Source organism: Solanum verrucosum, unplaced genomic scaffold (assembly GCF_900185275.1).
Source record: "Solanum verrucosum unplaced genomic scaffold, falcon-dt-bn FXZP01000102.1, whole genome shotgun sequence".
NCBI classification, from domain to species: Eukaryota; Viridiplantae; Streptophyta; class Magnoliopsida; order Solanales; family Solanaceae; genus Solanum; species Solanum verrucosum.
Window position 1 is genome coordinate 2,326,726 of NW_026019930.1, and position 22,655 is coordinate 2,349,380.

Genomic DNA, 22,655 nt, shown 5'->3' on the forward strand with positions numbered 1-22,655 from the left:
CTAATATAAATTTGAGCCAACTTCTCCGTTGTATACCTCACTCGGACCGGGATGAAATGAGCAAACTTGGTCAGTCTGTCGACGACCACCCATATAGAATCATAACCACCCACGGTGGTAGGCAATCCAACTACGAAGTCCATAGCAATCCTCTCCCACTTCCAAGTAGGAATGTGCATCCTCTGAGTCACACCACCAGGCTTCTGGTGCTCACACTTAACCTGCTGACATGTCAAGCACCTAGCCACAAACTCTGCAATATCCCTCTTCATCCCACACCACCAATAGTGCTAACTAAGATCATGATACATCTTCGCTGCTCCGGGATGAATAGAATACCTAGAATAATGAGCCTCCTCAAGAATCAATCTGATCAAATCACCAACCTTGGGCACACATATCCGGCCCTCAATCCTCAATACACCCTCGGAGTCAATCTTAGCCTTCTTGGCTTCACCACTCATCACCTTGTCCCGGATGAGACATAACTTCCCATCCTTATACTGATGCTCTCTAATCTGCTCCATCAAAGATAAGCGGGCCTCAACGAAGGCAAACACACATCCACTCTCCTCAGAAACCCAAAATCTCACCATGCTGTCAAATAACCTCTAAACATCCCGAACCAAAGACCGCCTCTCAACACTAATCGCGGCAAGACTCCCCATACTAGGAGTCTTTCTACTCAAGGCATCGGCCACCACATTGGCCTTCCCGGGGTGATACAAAATGGTCATGTCGTAGTCCTTGAGCAACTCAAGCCACCTACGCTGTCTCAAGTTCAGATCCCGCTAAGTGAATATGTATTGTAGGCTCCTATGATAAGTAAATACCTCGCAATGAACACCATATAGGTAATGTCTCCACAACTTAAGCACAAACACCACAGCCGCCAACTCCAAATCATGAGTGGGGTAATTTCTCTCGTATGCCTTCAGCTGTCTAGAGGCATAGGCTACAACCTTACCCTTCTGCATCAAAACACCTCCAAGTCTAACACCCGAAGCGTCATAATAAATAGTAAATCCAACACCCTCATCTGGCAAAGTCAAGACATGTGCTGAAGTCAATAGGGATTTGAGCCTTTGGAAGATCGCCTCACACTCGGGTGACCAATGAAAAGGAATCGTCTGCTGAGTCAATCTGGTCAACGGCGCAGCTATAGTAGAGAGTCCCTGAACAAAACGCCGATAGTAACCCGCCAAGCCAACAAAACTCCGAATCTCGGTAGGTGATGTAGGTCTAGTCCAACCCTGAACCGCCTCAATCTTGGCCGGATCAACCCTAACTCCATCTTTAGAAACCACGTGCCCTAGGAAAGCCACTGACTCAAGCCAAAACTCACACTTAGACAATTTAGCATACAATTTCTTATCTCTCAACTTCTGTAGCACGACCCTCAAATGACAAACATGATCCGCCTCGGTCTTGGAATATACCAAGATGTCATCAATAAACACAATCACGAAGGAATCCAAGTATGGGCAAAACACTCCATTCATCAACTCCATGAACGTCGCAGGGGCATTGGTGAGCCCAACTGACATCACCAAAAACTCATAATGACCATATCGTGTGCGAAAAGCTGTCTTCGCCACATCTGAAGGCTTAATCCTCAACTGATGATACCCAGATCTCAAGTCGATCTTAGAGAACAAGGCTGACCCCTGAAGCTGATCAAACAAGTCATCAATACGGGGAAGGGGATACTTGTTCTTCACCGTTACCTTGTTCAACTATCTATAGTCAATACACATCCTCATCGACCCATCTTTCTTCTTCACAAATAAGACTGGTGCACCCCAAGGCGACACACTAGGGCGTATGAATCCTTTACTCAATAAGTCCTGAATCTGATCCTTAAACTCCTTCAACTCAGCTGGAGCAATACGATAAGGTGGAATAGTTATGGGCTTGGTGCCCGGCTCCAAGTCAATAGGGAAGTCAATATCACGAACAGGAGGAACACCAGGTAGATCCTCGGGAAACACATCAGGGAACTCCTGAACCACCGGAATAGACTTCATGGCCGGTGACTCAGCTCCAACATCCCGAATAAAGGCCAAATAAGATAAACAACCCCGATCAATCATCCTCTGAGCCCGAATATAAGATATGACCCTGTTGGGATACGAACCACTAGTCCATCTCCACTCCACTCTAGGAATACCCAGAATAACTAAGGTGACAGTCTTAGCATAACAATCAAGAAGCGCATGATAGGGGGAAAGCCAGTCCATACCCAATATGACATCAAAGTCTAACATATCAAGAAGAATCATATCCACCCAAGTCTCATACCCCGATAAGACAACAAGACAAGATCGATATACTCGATTCACCACTAAGGGTTCACCTACGGGTGTAGAGACTCTAATAGGCACAGACATACGATCACAAGTCAACTCAAGGCCGGAAGCAAAATATGTAGACACATATGAGAATGTAGAACCAGGATCAAATAACACGAAAGCAGGCCGATGACAAATCGAGACGATACCTGTGATAACTGCATCAGAAGCCTCAGCCTCGTGCCTCCCAGGAAATGCATAACACTGGGCACCTCTGCCCACACTTTGTGAACCTGAAGCGCCACTAGCACCTCTACCCGAAGCTCGTCCACCTCAACCAGATGTCGGTCCCCGACCCCAACCTCTAGCCGGAGGTGCTGAATCTCTCTCTGGGATCGCGGAGACAGTACGGTGTTGTCCAGACTGAGTCTGATGTGGACACTGACGAATCAAGGGGCCTGGATCACCGCAACCATAACAAGACCTCGATGTGGATCCTGACTGTGAAGAACCCGAAGTAATGCTATAACCACCTCGACCCGAACCTGAAGGACCCCGAGCTGCTGGCCCACCCTCGATAGCTGGTAATGAAGCATGTACTGGCCTCTGACGCAGGAAGGACCCGCCTCCCCTGTGTGGGCCCCTACCTCCTGACGAGGTACCCAAATACTGACCACCTCTACGGACTCTCTTGGGCCCACCAAAATCATCCCGCTCAAGCAACTCAGCCTCTCTGGCTGCACTCACTATAGTCTGGAAAGAAGCACCCTCTCGAGATGATCTAAACATATAGCTACGGATAGTGGGAGTCAAACCCCTGACAAATCTGCGAATCCGCTCAGGCTCACCCGAAATCAAAGAAGAGGCATGTCTCGACAACTGACAGAACCGAGCCTCGTAATCTGTGACTGACATGCTACCATGCACCAAACTCTCAAACCTCATACGGCTCTCCTGTACACTCCAAGGGATGAAACGACCCTCGAAGGGACTAGCAAACTCACTCCACTCCCTGAGAGGAGATCCCGCTGGTCTCGAACTCATGAAGCTCCTCAGCCACTCCTTAGCGACACCGCGTAACTGAAGAGACACAAATTGGACGCCCCTCTCATCTAACATGCGTACCGCCGCCAACATCTCTCGACTCAAAGTCAAAAACTCGTGAGCATCATCAGTCTTAGCACCATGAAACTGAGGTGGTTTCATTTTCTGAAACCGCTCATAGCAGACCTGGTCATCATCTGCCAAGGCCACCTCAAGGGCCGCCGGTGCACCTACAACCGGTGCTGGAACCTGTGGTGGCTGAACCACCGGCTCTGTAACCACTGGAATGTGATGCTGATAACCAGAGGCCTGTGCCCCTACCCCAGCCTGTAACCCCGCTGGTATACCTGCTGCACCCTGAGCAAGACGCTCCAATAACCCTAACATCCTGTCGAGTCTGTCATCATGAACTGGGGGTGCATGGCCCGCAAGAGCCTGCTCTGTAGATACTCCAATCTGTGGCTCAGGTGAAGGCTCTCTACCTCGGCCTCGGGCAGGTGCCGCTCCTCTGGCACAGCCTCGACCACGCCCTCGGCCTCTAGCCCGACCTCTACCCCTAGCTGGGGCCTCAACTCTGACCTCGGGGGCTTTCTCCCCCCTAACTCCGGTAGCTCTAGTCCATGGTATCAGAGCCCAGGTTCGAAGGTCTCACATGTACAAACCAAGTCTTAGTAGAGTCTTGAGGATTGGTACGGAGACGTCTGTACTTATCTTCGAGAGGCTATGAAGACTGTTAGGAAAAACTTCTTTTATTTCATTCTGTTCTTATCGTATGAGGTTGTTATCGTGGGTGTTGAGTATCGCGTGATGTCTATTCTAGAACTTTACTATAAAACTTGTATATTTTATTCAGATTCCGTATTAGAGGTTTGTACATGTGACAACCAATTCTAGGGTTATGTTGAGTTTATTTAAAGACTTCCGCTTATCTTTCTATCTTATTCTTGTTTTATTAATTCTGTATCGTCGGGTTATTGGGTGTTAGGCTGACGTGTCCGGTGGGGTTTGGGCACGTGCCATCACATCCAGTTTTGGGGTGTGTCAAATGCGATGCAAATGCAATAATGATGTCATGTAGTCGTGATGCATGTGTGTCCTAAGATACACATCTGTTGACGTAATCAGACCGCGCTGAATACTCAAATCAGAACCCATGGGGGTCACACATGGACCATGTATCACCGCCGGAACCAGATCCCATCGGCATCCAAATCGCTAGCCGGAGCTAGTCCATCTCATATATCTCTAGCCGGAGCTAGTCTCAACTGTGTCTCATATCCATCCATCCTCATATCAGTGTCTCAGAACTCATGCAACAGATAGTTCACACATGGGATGAATAATGAATATGCACATGTCATCAATCACAATCATATCACGATCACATCATAGTATTACACATCATTTGTCTCAATCACAACCATATCACGACCACATCATAGTATTACACATCGTCTGTCTCAATCACAACCATATCACGACCACATCATAGTATCACACATCATCTGTCTCAACATCAATGTCTGTATCAATCATAGCCTACTCATGCCCTTCTATCCCCTCAATATCAGTTATCACATGACTTATTCAACAAATTCAAGTCACATATAACACATTTAGCTCGTTTTATTCCCCATCTTTCAATTACAACAATTTCAATCAACAAATAAAACTCATCCTCAATCCCCATTACTTCCCAACACAATTAGGAAAGTAGTCAAGTGTAGTCTAAGAGTTTAACAAAGTTTAGAAGTCACTTGCCTCAAAACACTTCAACTAGTAACTCAAATCTGAGTTTTACCCTTCCGAGCACGCTCCAAATCACCACAATCTATTCATAAATGGAATCCCACAATCAATACGAATCTAACAACACCAATATCGTGAAATTTGGAGAAAAAGGATAAAATGGTCAAAAAATCTCGTTCCGAAAAATATTCTCGAAATTTGGAAATTTTTAGTGAAAAATGTTCCCCAAGAAATTTAGAATCCAATAGTGAAAACCGTTTCGAAAAAGGAGTTGAAATGAGTTCACAAACTCAAATTTTCTATTAAATTCGGATTAGGCAAAAACCCCCAAATTTTACAGTTGAGATCTCAAATTTTGATGTTAAAATCCATAAATAATCGATGAAAATCAAAGATATAAGTTGGAAATAATTTACCCAATGAATTCCTTGCGAAAATCCATTTGAAATCGCCTATTTTCGAGCTCTCAAAATCTAAAAATGGAGAAATGGGTATTTTCAAGTTGTGGGAATTTAGCTACTGATTTTTGACTAAAAAAAGGGCTGCTGTTGCAGCTGAAACACAACAATAACCCCAAAGTTTAAGTCCCCGTTGGACCCTCGGGATTCGTTCGGAATCTCGTGCACACAAACTAAATGTGTACCCCCACTAAATTCGACGTTCCGGACTCAATGGAACCGTTAGAATTTGAATTCGAGGACTCCTTGACCCGAAATTCAATAAGATGCCAAGAAACTAGTTTAACGCCAAAAATATTCGAAACTCAAACGGAGCGTCTAAAAATTCAACCAAGACTCATTCTAGACTTAGAATCGCCTCCCGAAACCAACGGTACTCTCGGAATTTCAATCTGAGCCTCGGAACCTCATATGTTGACCAAAGTCAACTCTTTATCAAAATTTCACAACTTTAGCAACTTAGGACCTCAATTCTTCGTTTCAACTCCAAATTCAACTCCGTAACTTCACACAGACCCGTTTCGACATTCTAAAACTGCCGGAATCGACGGAAATCCGATCCGAGTCCCGAAACTCCAAATGACTCGAAAAAGCACTTTTTAACCAACTTTAACTCGTAAAAAACTCAACTTCTCAAAAACTCAACTTTTTACCAATTTTTCCTCAAACCAACTTTACAACCACAAAACATGGGACTCGGGGCAACTACCGAAAGGGCAAAATAGTCATTTCCACGAAAAATCACCAAAATGACCTTTCGGGTCATTACATGCTGCAATATAGTTTTCTCCAAATTTAAAATATAAATTATCAATAGAACAAGTAAATTTTTTAGCTTTGAATAAGAGAGAGATGTAAGATTAGAAAAGAGAAAGTGAGAAGAAATAGAAGGGAGGAGGATAAAATATATAAAAATAAAATTAGTAAAGAAAATGAGGTAAAAAAAAAAAAGATAACTTGTAAGTTAAAAAAAAGTACACAACTTTTTATGGGAAAGTTAAAAAGTCATAGTCATATCTATGACTATCACTTCATTTAGCCGTTTACACTTATTGACTTAGCTCTAACAAAAAAATTTTAAAAAAATTTAATCTTTCCTAATTAACTAAAAAATGGGGCCTTTGCATTTATTGTCTTAGTTCTAATATATATTTTTTTAATTTAATCCTACCTAATTAACTAAAAAATGGGGCCCCCTAAAATTGGGGGCTAAGGCCAAAGACTTTTTTACAAGCCTTGCCAGCAGCCCCTGATTTGATGTGCAAAGCAAAATAGACCTCTACGCTTAAAAGGAAGTAGAGGACTAATATAGGAAAAAAGGACTATCCAAAATTATTACTTCAATCATTTCAATTGACGTAACATCATTTAATTAGGTATAGACTTAGGTATTAAGAAAAGAAAATGGAAAGTTTTGAAATTAACGATCCAAAATAATTTTAGATATTTATGTAGATGTAAATCTTCAATATCATATAAATGACAGAGAAAACACTACTGATCATATTCAAATAAACATGTGCTTTTTGAATGGGTTAGAGAAGATCTTAAAACACTACTGATCATATTCAAATAAACATGTGCTTTTTGAATGGGTTAGAGAAGATCTTTAGGCAAAAATGGATAAGGGAAAAAAATCAAACAATAATCACCACAACATGAAATATTATGATACTTTACTTCCTCAATTTTTAAGATAAAATATATTATTTTGATAACTAATAATTTTATTTCAGTAATCATAAAGAATAATATATTACAAATTCGTTGCTCAAATATTGTTGTAAATTCCAATGATAAATTAGTTTGACTCAACGATCAAGAAATTTGACATACTCTTTAACACATATAGATGAGCCAAGAAAACAATCTTTTACAATCGAAATTTAATCAAAAGATTAGACTCATACAAATGTCAAGCTAACATTGCAATTCAATTATAAACTAAGAATTAAATAGATTATTCGTATGAAAACAACAAACAACTCAGAAATATGATTATATTGGACCGAGGAAGATTTTACCGCAATAAAATTTGAATCTCACTAAAGTGGGTGAAATATCATTTTATGAAAGAATATATTATCTTTTCTATTTTACAACGGTAATTGCAAGTATTTTCATAGGCAATTCTTAAAAGTTAACACTAAATTATTCATTTTGCTTCTCACATTAAACATTAAAAACTAAATTAGAGCTTACAAAAATCAAATTCCTTAGATACATTAAAATCAAATAAGTTCTATTTTGGGATCATTATACAAACAAGCGACATAAGGGTCAATTACTCGGCTGGAAGCCTGGAATATATATATATATATATATATATATATATATATATATAATATTATATATATATATATATATATTATATATATATATATATATATTATTATATATATATATATATTTTAAATCAAATAAGTTCTATTTTGGGAAAAAACTACTTATTCGAGGAAAATACAAAAACACATGATAGGAGTGTAAAAATATATCGAAACTAAAACTTGTAATGTTGATGTAATTTATATATTTACTATAAGTAATAAAGTTGATTTCGATATTTCGCTATCATGCAAAGCGTGGACAAATTAATTAGTATTATTCACCATAGCAGTATTGTAGTACATAAATACAAGTATATACTCACAAGGAGTATACATATTTATTCTATTAGTAAGCTAATCAATTAAATTAAATTCAGACACCACAATAGGTCTTCAAAGCAGATTCACATTCCATGCCTTCTTCAGTATAGCTGAAAGCAATGAATTCAAGATGAGTAAAGGGCTTATAAAGTAAAGGGTGTTCTTCATCTACTAGCTCTTTTGGTGCCTTTATCATGTATCCAGCTTTAGGTATTGACCAATAACTGATCCAAACCGACCAGTGAACACCACTATCAGTAACCTAAAGAATAAGACATGTTAGTTGTCATAAGTAATTAAAAAGTAAGTGCATATCATAATTTATTTATTTTATATTTAAATCTTGAATATCCTTGATCAAATTTCTGGTTTTACAACAATTTTTATTTTAATGAGTTGAAAGAGCTTACATGTAGTGAGTCTCCAATTAAGACAATAAATGTGTCTGGTGTAGGATCAACATTGATCCACTGTCCATGTTTGGTCAAAACTTGAAGACCATTCACTTGATTTTGGTATAATATGGTAATATTGCTCTTGTCTGTGTGAGAACTTAGTCCCATCTCATTCTCGCTGCTTTGAGGTGTTTTATACTTCATCAATCGAAGAAGGTAATTAGTCGAATTCATATGCTCATCCATGTAATTTTCCACCCCTAAACTCTCCAAAATCATTCTCCTTATCGTTTGGTCTAACTCTGATAGTTGCTCTGAGTATGACTGAACAGTTTTACTGCCAATACACATAAAAATTAAAAAGACTTTTCAACTTTGTGGTTTTAAATTTAAGTTATGTCAAATGTACAAAAATGCCCTTTAATATTGTGGCATGAAACATGCTACATGAAAAATTGAAATTAAAATGTTACTAAAAAAGGAAATGGTCATTTGTTTTTTAAACAGACTAAATATGAAAGTAGCTAGGTCATTCTTTTTCAAACGGGGGAGTAAGAATAAATGGAGAAGATTAATGTTTTACCAAAAAGAAGTATTTCCTTGAGGCCATAGAATTTGAGTGAATTTTTCAGCTTTATGTGGGATGTTAGCATCATCAATGCCCATGCTTTCATATAGTGGAATTGAAGGGTGACAGAATCCAACATAGCCATTGAAGGGTTTGGTTCTAATGCTTTTAAGTTTGGTTTGTGAAGGGAGATCAAAAAGCTCTTGTGAGGATTCAAAAATGGATTTTCTAAGATGTATTGGAAATTTATCAAAGGAAGCTTCAAAACAACCATATTCTACTAGAGCTTTGTGGACTTGGCTTTTCACTTGGTTCCATACAAGTGTGTGTGGCTTTAAGTCTTCATGAGAAAAGTCTATTTTTGGAAGTTTGATGTTTTTAGAATCCATATTTATTTCTTGGATAAGAGATTTTTGTTGTATGATTGTTATGCTTAATTCCATGCGTGTAGCTAAACCTATTTAAAGAAATTGGAATAAGACAATGCTTAAATGTGGTGTATAAAGGTATCAAAACTTATTTAAATTTTAATTTGATAAATTGTAATAAAAAATTTCATATTCAATTGGAATGGCTTAAACGTCCAACCCTATTCTTAGGTGGGCCTGTAAGGATATCAAAAGATTGAATAAGCTAAAGTAATATGTTTATTTAATAATATTCTTAAAATTAGATTTTCCTAATTGATTCTTTACTCTGATTTCAAATTATGTATCATCTCTTTTTTATCTTATGATATATCTATACTGGCAACACATTATTCAATTGTTGAAGAAGCCAATTGTTCACTTTTAAAGAATGAAATTTAAAAAGATAAAATTATTTGTGAAAGTAAACAAGTGAATGAATGTATTTATCAGCTCTCTAAGATATAAGTAATATAGTAAGTATGTTGAATAAAGTGGCATATATGTGTACTGACGTTAATGTACTTTTTACCAATTAATTATGTTTTAGCTTTCCTCAGAATTATTTCTAGTATTAAAAAAATTCAATTATCTCACAAAATCTCTTCCATTTATGGATATTTTTTTAAAATTTTTAATGTACATCGTTATTAACAATGTACTACTTTTAGAAACATTTATAAATGAACCATTCTATTAAAAACTTGATTATGACTTGTACCAAATATTTGGTGTGCAAACACAAACAAACATACCTCTACGCTTTAAAGGAAGTAGAGGACTAGTATAGCAAAAAGGACCATTCAAAATAATTTCTCTCTCGTCTTTATTTTTGTGATACCATTTAAATATATAGAGAGTTTTTATTTATTTTTTAAAAAATAAGCTTTTGAAAAGCATGGACATAAATTATAAATATTCAAAATTGGGATAATTCGTGCAAAAACTGATTTGTCACCGCAAATGAAAATTATTCTTTTGAGTTGTATATTTTCGTAAGAAGTCCTATGAAAAAAGTAAGGTTGTTCATGGTTATAAAATCAAATCGAATAGCAATTCGAATCAAATCGATTAAAAAAATTGATATTTGATTTGATTTGGTTAGGTTTGATTTTAAATTTTGAAAAATCTATCCTCTTTGGTTTGATTTTGATTTTACTAAAAATTAACCGCAAAAATAACCAAACCGAACCGAGAAGTTATATATACATAAATTTTATAATTATTTCTAAATAAAATATAAGTATTTTGATAAATTTTAATTAACTATTCTTTAATTTTACTATTTTTGAGGCCCAATACTTAAATTTTAGCCAACTATTAAACCCTTAAGTTTAAATCAATCAATATAGCCTATTAGCTAGGCTAATGAATTGTGCAAACTAATGAGATGCATCTGACTGTATATTGTTGTTGTCATTTGAAGAATTATGACATTAGGTCCTTAAGGAGGTATATTAATTGATGTTTAGATCGAGTTTTTATGTATTGTGGTTGGAATAAGAAATTATTAAAGCAATTTGACATGAATACTTTATTTTTATGTTCATTTTCGTAAGAAAAACAAATTCAACTTATAAGCTCAAAACTAAGAATTCGAAATAATCAAATAGATTATATTTGAAATCAAACTTAAGAATACTAAATGAATCAAAATTCATTTGAATTGCATTTGGATTTTAGTTTCATAAATCTAAAAAATCTCAATCGAATTTTTTCATACTTAATCTGAATGACATGAACGCGTAATTCTATTTCAGGTGGGCTTGTATGGATATAAAAAGATTGAGTAGGCTAAAGTAGATCTTCTTAAATGCTTCATCACTCTGATTCTATAGCTAATTAATCTCTAAAAATTAAATAATATATTTATAATGACAGCACATTATTCAATTGTTGAAAATCCTACTGCTCTTTTACAGAATTAAATTTAAAAGATAGAATTTTTTGTTCTTTATCTCTATTAGTCTTTTTAAACGTAAAAAAAAAAAAGTTCTTTCAATATTATCCAAAAATATTGTGAATTTCAATTGATTAAAATGTCTAGATGAATGATGAAATGTGTAATTCATCGGCTATATAAAATACAAGTTGTTCATTAATTCAACGATAAGTAGCCCTACCTAATTTATAACAACGTTGCTAAACAAATTAAGCTTCTAAGGTATAGTTACTAGGCATAGTTTGGACAAAATTGAAATACAATATTTTTTTATTTTTCGGTTTGAATTTTAAACTACAAATTGAATTTTGGATTTTTAGATATCTTAAAATCTAGAGAAGTCTTATACCTTGTATCTAATTTAACGATTATGCATAAGCCCATATACCTAATACTAAGTTCAATATAGCTAATTAGTAGAGGCGTATCCAGGATTTCGGCTAGATGGGTGCACAATTACGAAAAAATATATTTTAAATATAAATTTGATCAATTTGACTTTTAGTTCGTATATGAACCATTAAATTTTAAAAATTATAGGTTCAAAATGTATAATACTATTAGTTTTAAATTTTAATATACACATTTGATTTAATTATATAAAAAATTTACAATGTTAAATTTTTTAGGAATTTTCAATGTAACACACTTGAAAATTTTGAAAGATTAAAGGAAAAAAACAAAAGCAAAATTAGCTGAAACGTCAAAAGTGTAGCCGATAACCACTTGGAAATGTGTTACTCACAGAGACAAGATAGATATAAGATTTAAATTTATATCCTCACTTAGAGAGGTGCACCCAATCATCATCGCATTATTATATGATATTCTTAAAACATGGGTTCACACATCTATATTTAAATATTTTTTTAAAAATATAACACTACTATACATGATCTAGAGAGGGGATCATGGGTTCACGTTGTCACACCCCAAAACTGGATGTGATGGCACGTGTCCAAACCCCGCCGGACACGTCAGCCTAACACCCAAAAACCCGACGATACGGAATTAATAAAACAAGAATAAGATAGAAAGATAAGCGGAAGTCTTTAAATAAACTCAATGAAACCCCAGAATTGGTTGTCACATGTACAAACCTCTAATATGGAATCTGAATAAAATATACAAGTCTCATAGTAAAGTTCTAGAATAGAACAAAACAATAAATATAGATAACTTGAGGGCACGTCTGAAATGAACTGCTACCTCTCAAGTAAGTCTGGAAACTCTAATCTGAAGATGAGTAATAAGTCGGATTGATAGAGCTGTCAACCTACACAACTGTGTAGAAGCAAGGGTAAGTACCAAAAGCAACAGGTACTCGCAAGTAACACTAAACTAAGCTAAACTAGCAGCTACAAACAACTCCTTTCAATACCAACCGAACCACCGAGACTTCATTCTAACAGCGAACCAACAACCTATACTACACAATTCATAATCAACAGATATATCCAACAGTGTCTCAACATCAACCTCATATCCTCATGTAAGAGCAAATAGATCATATATCACATGAAGAGGGGCAAATAGGTAAAATCCACACACCACAGACAAAGATGAAGTCAAATGCGATGCAAATGCAATAATAATGTTATGTAGTCATGATGCATGTCTGTCCTACGATACATATCTGTTGACGTAATCAGTCCGCGCTGAATACTCAAATCAGAACCCATGAGGGCCACACATAGACCATGTATCACCGCCGGAACCAGATCCCATCGGCATCCAAATCGCTAGCCGGAGCTAGTCCATCTCATATATCTCTAGCCGGAGCTAGTCTCAACTGTGTCTCATATCCATCCATCCTCATATCAGTGTCTCATAACTCATGCAACAGATAGTTCACACATGGGATGAATAATGAATATACACATGTCATCAATCACAATCATATCACGATCACATCATAGTATTACACATTATTTGTCTCAATCACAACCATATCACGACCACATCATAGTATTACACATCGTCTGTCTCAATCACAACCATATCACAATCACATCATAGTATTACACATCGCCTGTCTCAATCACAACCATATCACGACCACATCATAGTATTACACATCGTCTGTCTCAATCACAACCATATCACGACCACATCATAGTATTACACATCGTCTGTCTCAATCACAACCATATCACGACCACATCATAGTATCACACATCATCTGTCTCAACATCAATGTCTGTATCAATCATAGCCTACTCATGCCCTTCTATCCCCTCAATATCAGTTATCACATGACTTATTCAACAAATTCAAGTCACATATAACACATTTAGCTCGTTTTATTCCCCATCTTTCAATTACAACAATTTCAATCAACAAATAAAACTCATCCTCAATCCCCATTACTTCCCAACACAATTAGGAAAGTAGTCAAGTGTAGTCTAAGAGTTTAACAAAGTTTAGAAGTCACTTGCCTCAAAACACTTCAACTAGTAACTCAAATCTGAGTTTTACCCTTCCGAGCACGCTCCAAATCACCACAATCTATTCATAAATGGAATCCCACAATCAATACGAATCTAACAACACCAATATCGTGAAATTTGGAGAAAAAGGGTAAAATGGTCAAAAAATCTCGTTCCGAAAAATATTCTCGAAATTTGGAAATTTTTAGTGAAAAATGTTCCCCAAGAAATTTAGAATCCAATAGTGAAAACCGTTTCGAAAAAGGAGTTGAAATGAGTTCACAAACTCAAATTTTCTAGTAATTCGGATTAGGCAAAAACCCCCAAATTTTACAGTTGAGATCTCAAATTTTGATGTTAAAATCCATAAATAATCGATGGAAATCAAAGATATAAGTTGGAAATAACTTACCCAATGAATTCCTTGCGAAAATCCACTTGAAATCACCTATTTTCGAGCTCTCAAAGTCTAAAAATGGAGAAATAGGTATTTTTCAAGTTGGGGGAAAATGGCTACTGTTTTTTTGACTTAAAAAGGACTGCTATTGCAGCTGAAACACAATAATAACACCAAAGTTTAAGTCTCCGTTGAACCCTCGGGATTCGTTCGGAATCTCGTACACACAAACTAAATATGTACCCCCACTAAATTCGACGTTCCGGACTCAATGGAACCGTCGGAATTCGAATTCGAGGACTCCATGACCCGAAATTCAATAAGATGCCAAGAAACTAGTTTAACGCCAAAAAAATTCGAAACTCAAACGGAGCGTCTAAAAATTCAACCAAGACTCATTCTAGACTTAGAATCGCCTCCCGAAACCAACAGTACTCTCGAAATTTCAATCCGAGCCTCGAAACCTCATATGTTGACCAAAGTCAACTCTTTATCACAATTTCACAACTTTAGCAACTTAGGACCTCAATTCTTCGTTTCAACTCCAAATTCAACTCCATAACTTCACACAGACCCGTTTCGACATTCTAAAACTGTCGGAATCGACGGAAATTCGATCCGAGTCCCGAAACTCCAAATAACTCGAAAAAACACTTTTTAACCAACTTTAACTCATAAAAACTCAACTTCTCAAAAACTCAACTTTTTACCAACTTTTCCTCAAACTAACTTTACAACCACAAAACATGGGACTCGGGGCAACTACCGAAAGGGCAAAATAGTCATTTCCACGAAAAATTACCAAAATGACCTTTCGGGTCATTACACACGTGAACCCACGGCACCCCCTCTAGATACGCCTCTGCCAATTAGGCTAATGAATAGTGCAAACTAATGAGATGCATCTGACTGTATATTGTTGTTGTCACTCGAAGAATTATGACATTGGGTCCTTCCAAAATAATTAGCTTACAAACTAGTGAGATTTATGCAAGTTTCCTTAAGGGTGTGTTTGGTATGAAGGAAAACATTTTCCAAAAAATGTTTCCAATTTTTTCTCATGTTTGGTTGGGTAAAATGTTTTCCAAATTAACTCATTTTTCTCAAATTTAAGGAAAATGACTTCCCTTCAAAAATTAAAAAATTAAGGAAAACATTTTCAAAAACTGTCCTCCAACTTCAAAATACAATTTTTATGTTGAAAAAATCAATTTTTTTTATTAAAAAATAAATTTAAAGCTTATTTTCGAAAATATTTTACAACTTCAATTTTTTTATTTTCAACCCCCCTCCCTCTAGCCCCCCACCCAACCCCCACTCCCCCCAAAAAAATTAAAATTTGTTTTTAAAAAATATTTCCAATTTCAAATTTTTATTTTCACCCCCACCCCCTCCCAAAAAGAATAATAATTTAAAGTTTGTTTTTTAAAAAATATTTTCAATTTCAAATTTTTATTTTTCACCCCCACACCACTCCTAGCCTGACCCCCCCTGTAATGACCCTCATGGTCATTTCTGTGTCTTGCCTTCTGTGTGTCGTTTAGAGCGTTCCTATAGCGACCCCAAGTCATTTATGACTTGCTGGGACTGACAGTTCGGTCACCTGGTCGTTCGTTTCATCTTGGTGCGAGTTTTTGTGTTTTGGAGCTTATGAACCTTGAACGATCATTTTCGATCAAAAATTTAAGAAGATGACATCGGAATCCAATTCTGACGATTTCATCAGCTCCAAAAGGGTCATTTTAGGCTAGTAGCATGGTCGACATGACTCCCGAGGTTTTCAGTGTGAGTCGGTGCGATTAGGCGTTTTAGCCTTTGAATTTTGGCTTAAGTTTAACTTTGGTCAACATTTTGAGTAAACGCGCTCGGATGAGAATTTCGTCAGCGTGGTTAGCTCCGGAATGTCGAGTTTGATCTAGATTGACCCTTCTTTTGTGTCTGGAGGTTTTCGATATCTTTCCGAGCCCTTTTGTGGGTTTTGACTTAAAAGGGCTTTTGGAAGTGGGACCCACTTTTTATCGAAATGACCTCTGATGGAAATTTTGACTGCGCCGTTGAGTCTGGAATATCAAATTTGGTATGGTTGCATATCTCGTTTGCGTGCACGGGGTTCCGAACGAGATCGGAGCACCCCGTCTGGATTTTAAGTTTTGCAAATGTTGCAGATTTTCTGCAATTTTTGCAGAAAATCAGCCACATTTCTCAAACTTCAAACCCTCATCTCTCTCTCATCTCTCAACCGATTTGGGTGATCCAAAAGGCTAAGTTGTGAGATTTTTCGAGGACAACGTGTTGGTGAGCTCGGATAGTGATTTGGAGTCCCCGTTTGAGGTAATTTTCGAAAAGTACCTGCTGCCAGACCCCTTTTTGTGAGCTTGTTTTTGGGAATTTTTAAGACTTGTTTTCTTAGCCATTTTAGATCCGATTTTGGTGATTTTTGAGGCTATCTTGAGTGGTTTTTCGAGGAGAACATTGTGGTGTTGTTAGATTTTACTGTAGATCGCCCGTTTTTGGTAAAAACGCTGAATTAGCTGTTGTCCCATTTCTATTCGTTTGAGAAAAATGGGTTTTAGTTGCTTGTTGATATTGTGTTGTTCCCGAGCCCCGAATTGTGTCACATTATGGGAAATGAGCTGGGGGAACTGGTTAGGACCCACTTTTGGGGTTAATTTCGGAATTTCCTGCGCGGGTCCCACGATTCCCGTTTTGACTCCAAAATTGACCCATCTCCGTTTGTTGTGATTTTGGTGTCTAAACGACTGTATTAACGTTGTGACTCTATTTTTGATAGCGGGGCAGCGTTTCGAGGACGTTCGGAAAGGAAAAGCTCCGAAGAAGTGATTTTAGAGCGCGTGTGATCGGCTTTAAGGTAGGCTACGGTTTTCCCTCTCTTAGATTGAGCTCGAGAATGTGAATGCATGTTGATTAGTTGGGATTTGGGTTGGGTAGTCATTGAATCTTGCATAGGTGTTAAGAAATCATGTTTTCGGCCTATTTCGGGGATTATCGGGTAACTGTGAGCATGCTTTGTGTTATTAACGGACCCTCCTCGCTATGTGGGGTGCTTGCATGCTTAATTCTTGTCTATTTGAAGCATTTGGGCCTTAGTTTAGGTTTGACTAGGGCTTGCCTTAGAAATACATGATTCGGATCCGATAGGCCTTAGTTTTGCCCCGACGTCGCTCGGTCGGCTTAGATCCCTATAGACTGGTGTAGCAGACTTGAGTCTAATAGTTTGGGCCTTAGTTAAGTGATACTCTTTCTCCGACTATAGTTATTCTTATTTTCCCCGATGTTACGGCTTCACGAGTTACGTCGGCGACACTAGTTCTACTTCGCGATTTGAATTTGGTTTTCGATTTGGTTCCAAGGACTTACATTGATTGGCTATGTGTGGACGGCGTTTCACGGACATTTATGAGTATGGATCAATTAGGACTCTTTCAGCAGCTACATTGGCACCTTTATAGAGCATCCGATTTAAGGTCCGGCCTCTATTGCCCATATACTTATATAGAGCATCCGGTTTAAGGTCCGGCCTCTATTGCCCAGATACTTATATAGAGCATCCGGTTTAAGGTCCGGCCTCTATTGCTCAGATACCTATATAGAGCATCCGGTTAGAGTTTCGGCCTCTTATACTTGATACTTGTGATTGGTTACTCGGGTACTTCTGGTGAGCATCCGGTTCGAGGTTCAGCCTCCTTACTGTCAGATTTTACTAATTAGGGTTGAGGTTCTGGTTCGATGTTCTTCGTTCTTGGGTTCTCTTATGCAATTCTCTTTAGTTATAGTTATTTTGTGTACTCGTCGGGCTTATGGGGGTCCGTTCGGGTTTTTATTTAACTTGCGCACGAGTGTACCTTCTGGGCTTATGGGGGTCCAGTTAGGTGTAGTTAGCTTATAGATTACTTTAGTTAGTTCTTTGTACACTCGTGTGCATTCCATTGTTACTTAGATTTCCGTTCTTGACTTCGGTTTGTGTTATTCCTTCTTTTCATATTGCCTTTACTTTTCAAGTTCAGTCGGCCTATGATGCCTACTGGGTACCGGTTGTTTTGGTACTCATGCTACGCTCTGCATCTATTTCGTGATGCAGGTCCGGGCACTAGTAGCCAGCGTTGATCGAGCTTGGAGCAGTCTGATCCGGAGACGGGAGTGAGCACACGACGTTTTGTACTATTTCAGTCTCCATCTGTATATATAGACTTGTCTTTTACCTTTCGAGACAGTCCAGTCTCTGTTGTCCACTTTTGGGACTTGTACTCATTTTGTTAGTAGCTCTGTACTAGTGACTTCCAGGTTCTGGGAGGGATCTTTATTTGTATATATGTTTTTGGTTTGCTTCTGCCTGTTTATATTGTTATTTATCTACTCTTGTTTAGTTTCTACCCTCAGACCCATTACTTGTTGTTCCGGGTTACGGGTTGGCTTACCTACTGGTGGGTTATAGTAGGTGCCATCATGACTTGAGAAATCGGGTCGTGACACCCCCCCCCCCAGTAAAACTTTTTAGTTTGTTTTTAAAAATAATTTTCAATTATTATTTTTCACCCCTACCCCTTCAATTTTTTTTATTTTTTTACCCCATCTCATTCCTACCCCCAGCCACCCCCTCCCCCCAGCCCACCCCACCCTCCCTCCAACAAAATTAAGTTTATTTTTATAAAAAATATTTTCAATTTCAATTCAAAAATCATTTTCTATTCTCTAGTAAAATTAAAATTTTTCTCAAAAATATTTTTCATTCATAAATCAAACACTAAAAAATCTTTTTCGGAAAATATGTTCTACTCACCAACCAAACATGAGAAAATAAATAAAAAAAATCTACTTGATTTCCAGGAAAAACATTTCCTTCATATCAAACACACCCTAAATCACTGTACAACCTCATGCTAATGAATAGTGCAAAATAATGAGATATATTTGATAGTTAGATTCTGACGGTATATTCAAGCCTCTCTTATTCTCCAACTTTATTAATTATCCAAAAAAAAATTATATACTTTTCATTTTTATTTTTACGGCTTGTTTATCAATAATTGATATTGTAAAAATTTTATTTTTATTAAAGTGCAAACTTCATAAATATGTGTTTTTGAATTAAAAAAAAGGTGACTATATTGTTTTTTAACAATTACTTTTATTATTATAATTTATATATATATAGTCTATGTAGTTCCATTTTACTTTTTATCAAAGTTAAACTATTAATTTATAATTTAAATATCTTAACGTTTATCAAAGACTGTGTTTTTTTCTAATATCTTGTTAATATAATATTTAACTACTATTTTATTTGAATTATAATATTTGTTGTGTTTACATATTAATAAAAATTATATATATATATATATTCAGATGTTTAATAACAAACAGTCTTAATTCAGCGTTTAGCTCTAGAGACAAAATATTAATCATTCGGACATGCATTCAAATTCAGACATCATAATCTTAATGAAAACAAATGAGGCCTAAAATGCTCACCACTATACTATAAAACCTGGTTGTATGAAAAATTTGATCATAACATATACCAAATATTTGATGTGCAAAGAAAAATAGACCTCTACGCATTAAAGGAAGTAGATGACTAGTATAGAAAAAAGGACCAGCTAAAATTTGTTACTCCTGAAATTTTAATTGACGTGACAGCATTTAATTAATTACAAACTTATTAAAAAACAAAATGGAGATTTATGAAATTTATGTTCCAAAATAATTTTAGATACTTATATAGTTGTATAGATGTAAATCTTCCGTGTCACGTAAATGACAGAAAATACTACTTCTATTAAAATAAACATGTGTTTTTTGAATGGGTTAGATAAGATCTTTAGGCAAAATAGGATAAGGGCAAAAAATCAAACAATAATCACCACAACATGAAATATTATGATACTTAACTTCCTCAATTTTTAAGATAAAATATATTAATTTGGTAACTAATAATTTTATTTTAGTAATCAATGAAGAACAATATATTACAAATTTGTTGCTCAGATATTATAGTAAATTCCAATTGTAAATCAGTTTGTCTCAACGATCAAGAAATTTGACCTACTCTTTAACACACATATATATATGAGACAAGAAAACAATCTTTTCCATCGAAAATTATTATCTTTTTATATTTTCAAACTGTAATTGAGTATTTTGATCGGCAATTCTTAAAAGTTAACACTTAAATTATTCATTTTGATAAGCAATAAGGTGGGTATCAGTCAAAATTCAGTAAATATTGAAATACGCGTGACTTTATATTTGGTAGAAAGGACGAATGATGTTGATGTCTATTATCTACCTATTAAAATTACAAAAGTTTTGTATCGTCAATTTATTAAATATTTAGATCTTAAAAAGTATTTAATAAATGATGCAACAAAATTTATATCGTAATCAATGTAACAATATTTCAGCAAAGGGTGGGCAAATTAACTAGTATTATTTTTCATATCAGTACATAAAACACAAGTATATACTCAAAGAAGTATACATATTTATTTTACTAGTAAACATAATTTATTAAACTAAATTCAGACACCACAATAGGTCTTCAAAGCAGATTCACATTTCATGCCTTTTTCACTGTAGCTAAAAGCATGGAATTCACCATGATTATAGGGCTTATAGAGTAAAGGATGCTCTTCATCTACCAGCTCTTCTGGTGCCTTTATTATGTATCCAGCTTTAGGTGTTGAAAACAAACCAACTGAGTACCTTGTCTCCTTTCCTCTCATCATCACCCTATGATATGGTGCATGCATCCGACCATTTGTCCATGCCTACGTACAATGACAATCCTTCAGATTCAAAAATTGAAAGATAGAAAAAGCTAAGTATATTTGAAATTCTATATATTCACAATATAGAAAAAAAAATTGCACAAATCAAGTCATCTGAAAATTAGCTATAGATGACGTCCATAAAAAAATAATACCAATAGCCTAAAGAACAAGACATGTCATATGTCATAGCTGGTTAAAATAAGTTGATATTATAATTTATCTTCTTTTTTTTTAATTTAGTGGCGGAGCAAATTATACTATATATATTGGGTGCTTAACGATCTTTTTTTAATTTTATAAAGAAAACAAAAGCAGATACTGTTGGAAGAGCTTACATGTAGAGAATCTCCAACCACGACAGTAAAAGTGTTTGGTGTAGGATCAAGATTTTTCCACTGTCCATCTTTGGTTAAAACTTGAAGACCATTTACTTGATCTTGATATAGTATGGCAAGACTTTTCTTGTCCGTGTGAGCACTTAGTCCCGTTTCAGTCTCATTGTTTTGAGGTGGTTTATACTTCATCAATCGAAGAATATAGTTGGTCGAATTCATATGCTCATCCATGTACTTTTCCACGCCTAAACTCTCCACAATCATCCTTCTTATTGTTTGGTCTAACTCTGCTAGTTGCTCTGAATATGACTGGATAGTTTTACTGACAATATATATAAGAATTAAAATCATAATAGTAAAAGCAACATGGCATGTTATAATAATAAGAATTAATATATGGAGAAGATTAATGTTTTACCAAAAAGAAGGGTTTCCTTGGGGCCATAGAATTTGAGTGAATTTTTCAACTTCATGAAAAATGTTAGCATCATCAATGCCCATGCTTTCAAAGAGTTGAATTGAAGGATGGTAGTTTCCAACGTAGCCATGGAAGGCTTCGGTTGATATGATTCTAAGTTTTGTTTCTAAAGGGAGATCAAAAATCTCTTGTGAGAATTCAAAAATGGATTTTCTAAGATGTATTGAAATTTTATCAAAAGAAGCTTCAAAACAACCATATTCTACTAATGCTTTGTGAACTTGGCTTTTCACTTGGTTCCATACAAGTGTGTCTGGCTTTAGATCTTCATGAGAAAAGTCTATTTTTGGAAGCTTAATGTTTTCAGAACCCATATTTTCTTGGAAGAACAGATTATTTTTAATATTTATTATGCTTAATTCTATGCATGCAATTGAATCTATTTATAAAGAATTTGAAATAATACAACCTTTTAGGTTGTGTGAAGGTAAGTACTTTTCCCATGTGATAACAAAATAACAAATCTTTAATGCAAATTGTTTATTAATTCAACAATAAGTAGGCCTTCCTAGCTAATTTATAGCATTGTTGCTAAAAAAAAATTAAGCTTCTTAGGTATGTATAGCTGGGCATAGTTTGGGCAAAATTGAAATTCAATATTTTTTTAAAATTTTGGTTTGAATTTTGTATGAGGGCAAAGAATCAAACAATAATAACCACAACATGAAAGATGGACCAATATTCGAGCAAAGATTATGATACTTAACTTCCTCAATAGTTAAG

At 35.9% G+C, this 22,655-nt stretch overlaps 3 protein-coding genes across 3 annotated transcripts; all 3 read right to left on the reverse strand.

Annotated features, from left to right (window-relative positions):
• Positions 1-611: 611 nt before the first annotated feature.
• Positions 612-5,526, reverse strand: LOC125831714 (uncharacterized). Its single transcript, XM_049510902.1, has 5 exons — positions 5,501-5,526; positions 2,654-3,948; positions 1,794-2,584; positions 834-1,673; positions 612-791 (listed from the first exon to the last, which is right to left on the reverse strand). Exons 1-5 carry the CDS (start codon positions 5,524-5,526, stop codon positions 612-614), a joined length of 3,132 nt encoding a protein of 1,043 aa, XP_049366859.1.
• Positions 5,527-8,242: 2,716 nt separating this feature from the next.
• On the reverse strand, positions 8,243-9,542 carry LOC125832499 (probable 2-oxoglutarate-dependent dioxygenase AOP1.2). The gene is made up of 3 exons (XM_049511658.1): positions 9,169-9,542; positions 8,601-8,922; positions 8,243-8,452 (listed from the first exon to the last, which is right to left on the reverse strand). The coding sequence occupies exons 1-3, from the start codon at positions 9,540-9,542 to the stop codon at positions 8,243-8,245; spliced, it is 906 nt and encodes a 301-aa protein (XP_049367615.1).
• An 11,218-nt stretch (positions 9,543-20,760) lies between these two features.
• On the reverse strand, positions 20,761-22,246 carry LOC125832422 (probable 2-oxoglutarate-dependent dioxygenase AOP1). The gene is made up of 3 exons (XM_049511573.1): positions 21,873-22,246; positions 21,455-21,776; positions 20,761-21,116 (listed from the first exon to the last, which is right to left on the reverse strand). Exons 1-3 carry the CDS (start codon positions 22,244-22,246, stop codon positions 20,868-20,870), a joined length of 945 nt encoding a protein of 314 aa, XP_049367530.1. The 3' UTR covers positions 20,761-20,867.
• Positions 22,247-22,655: the final 409 nt, after the last annotated feature.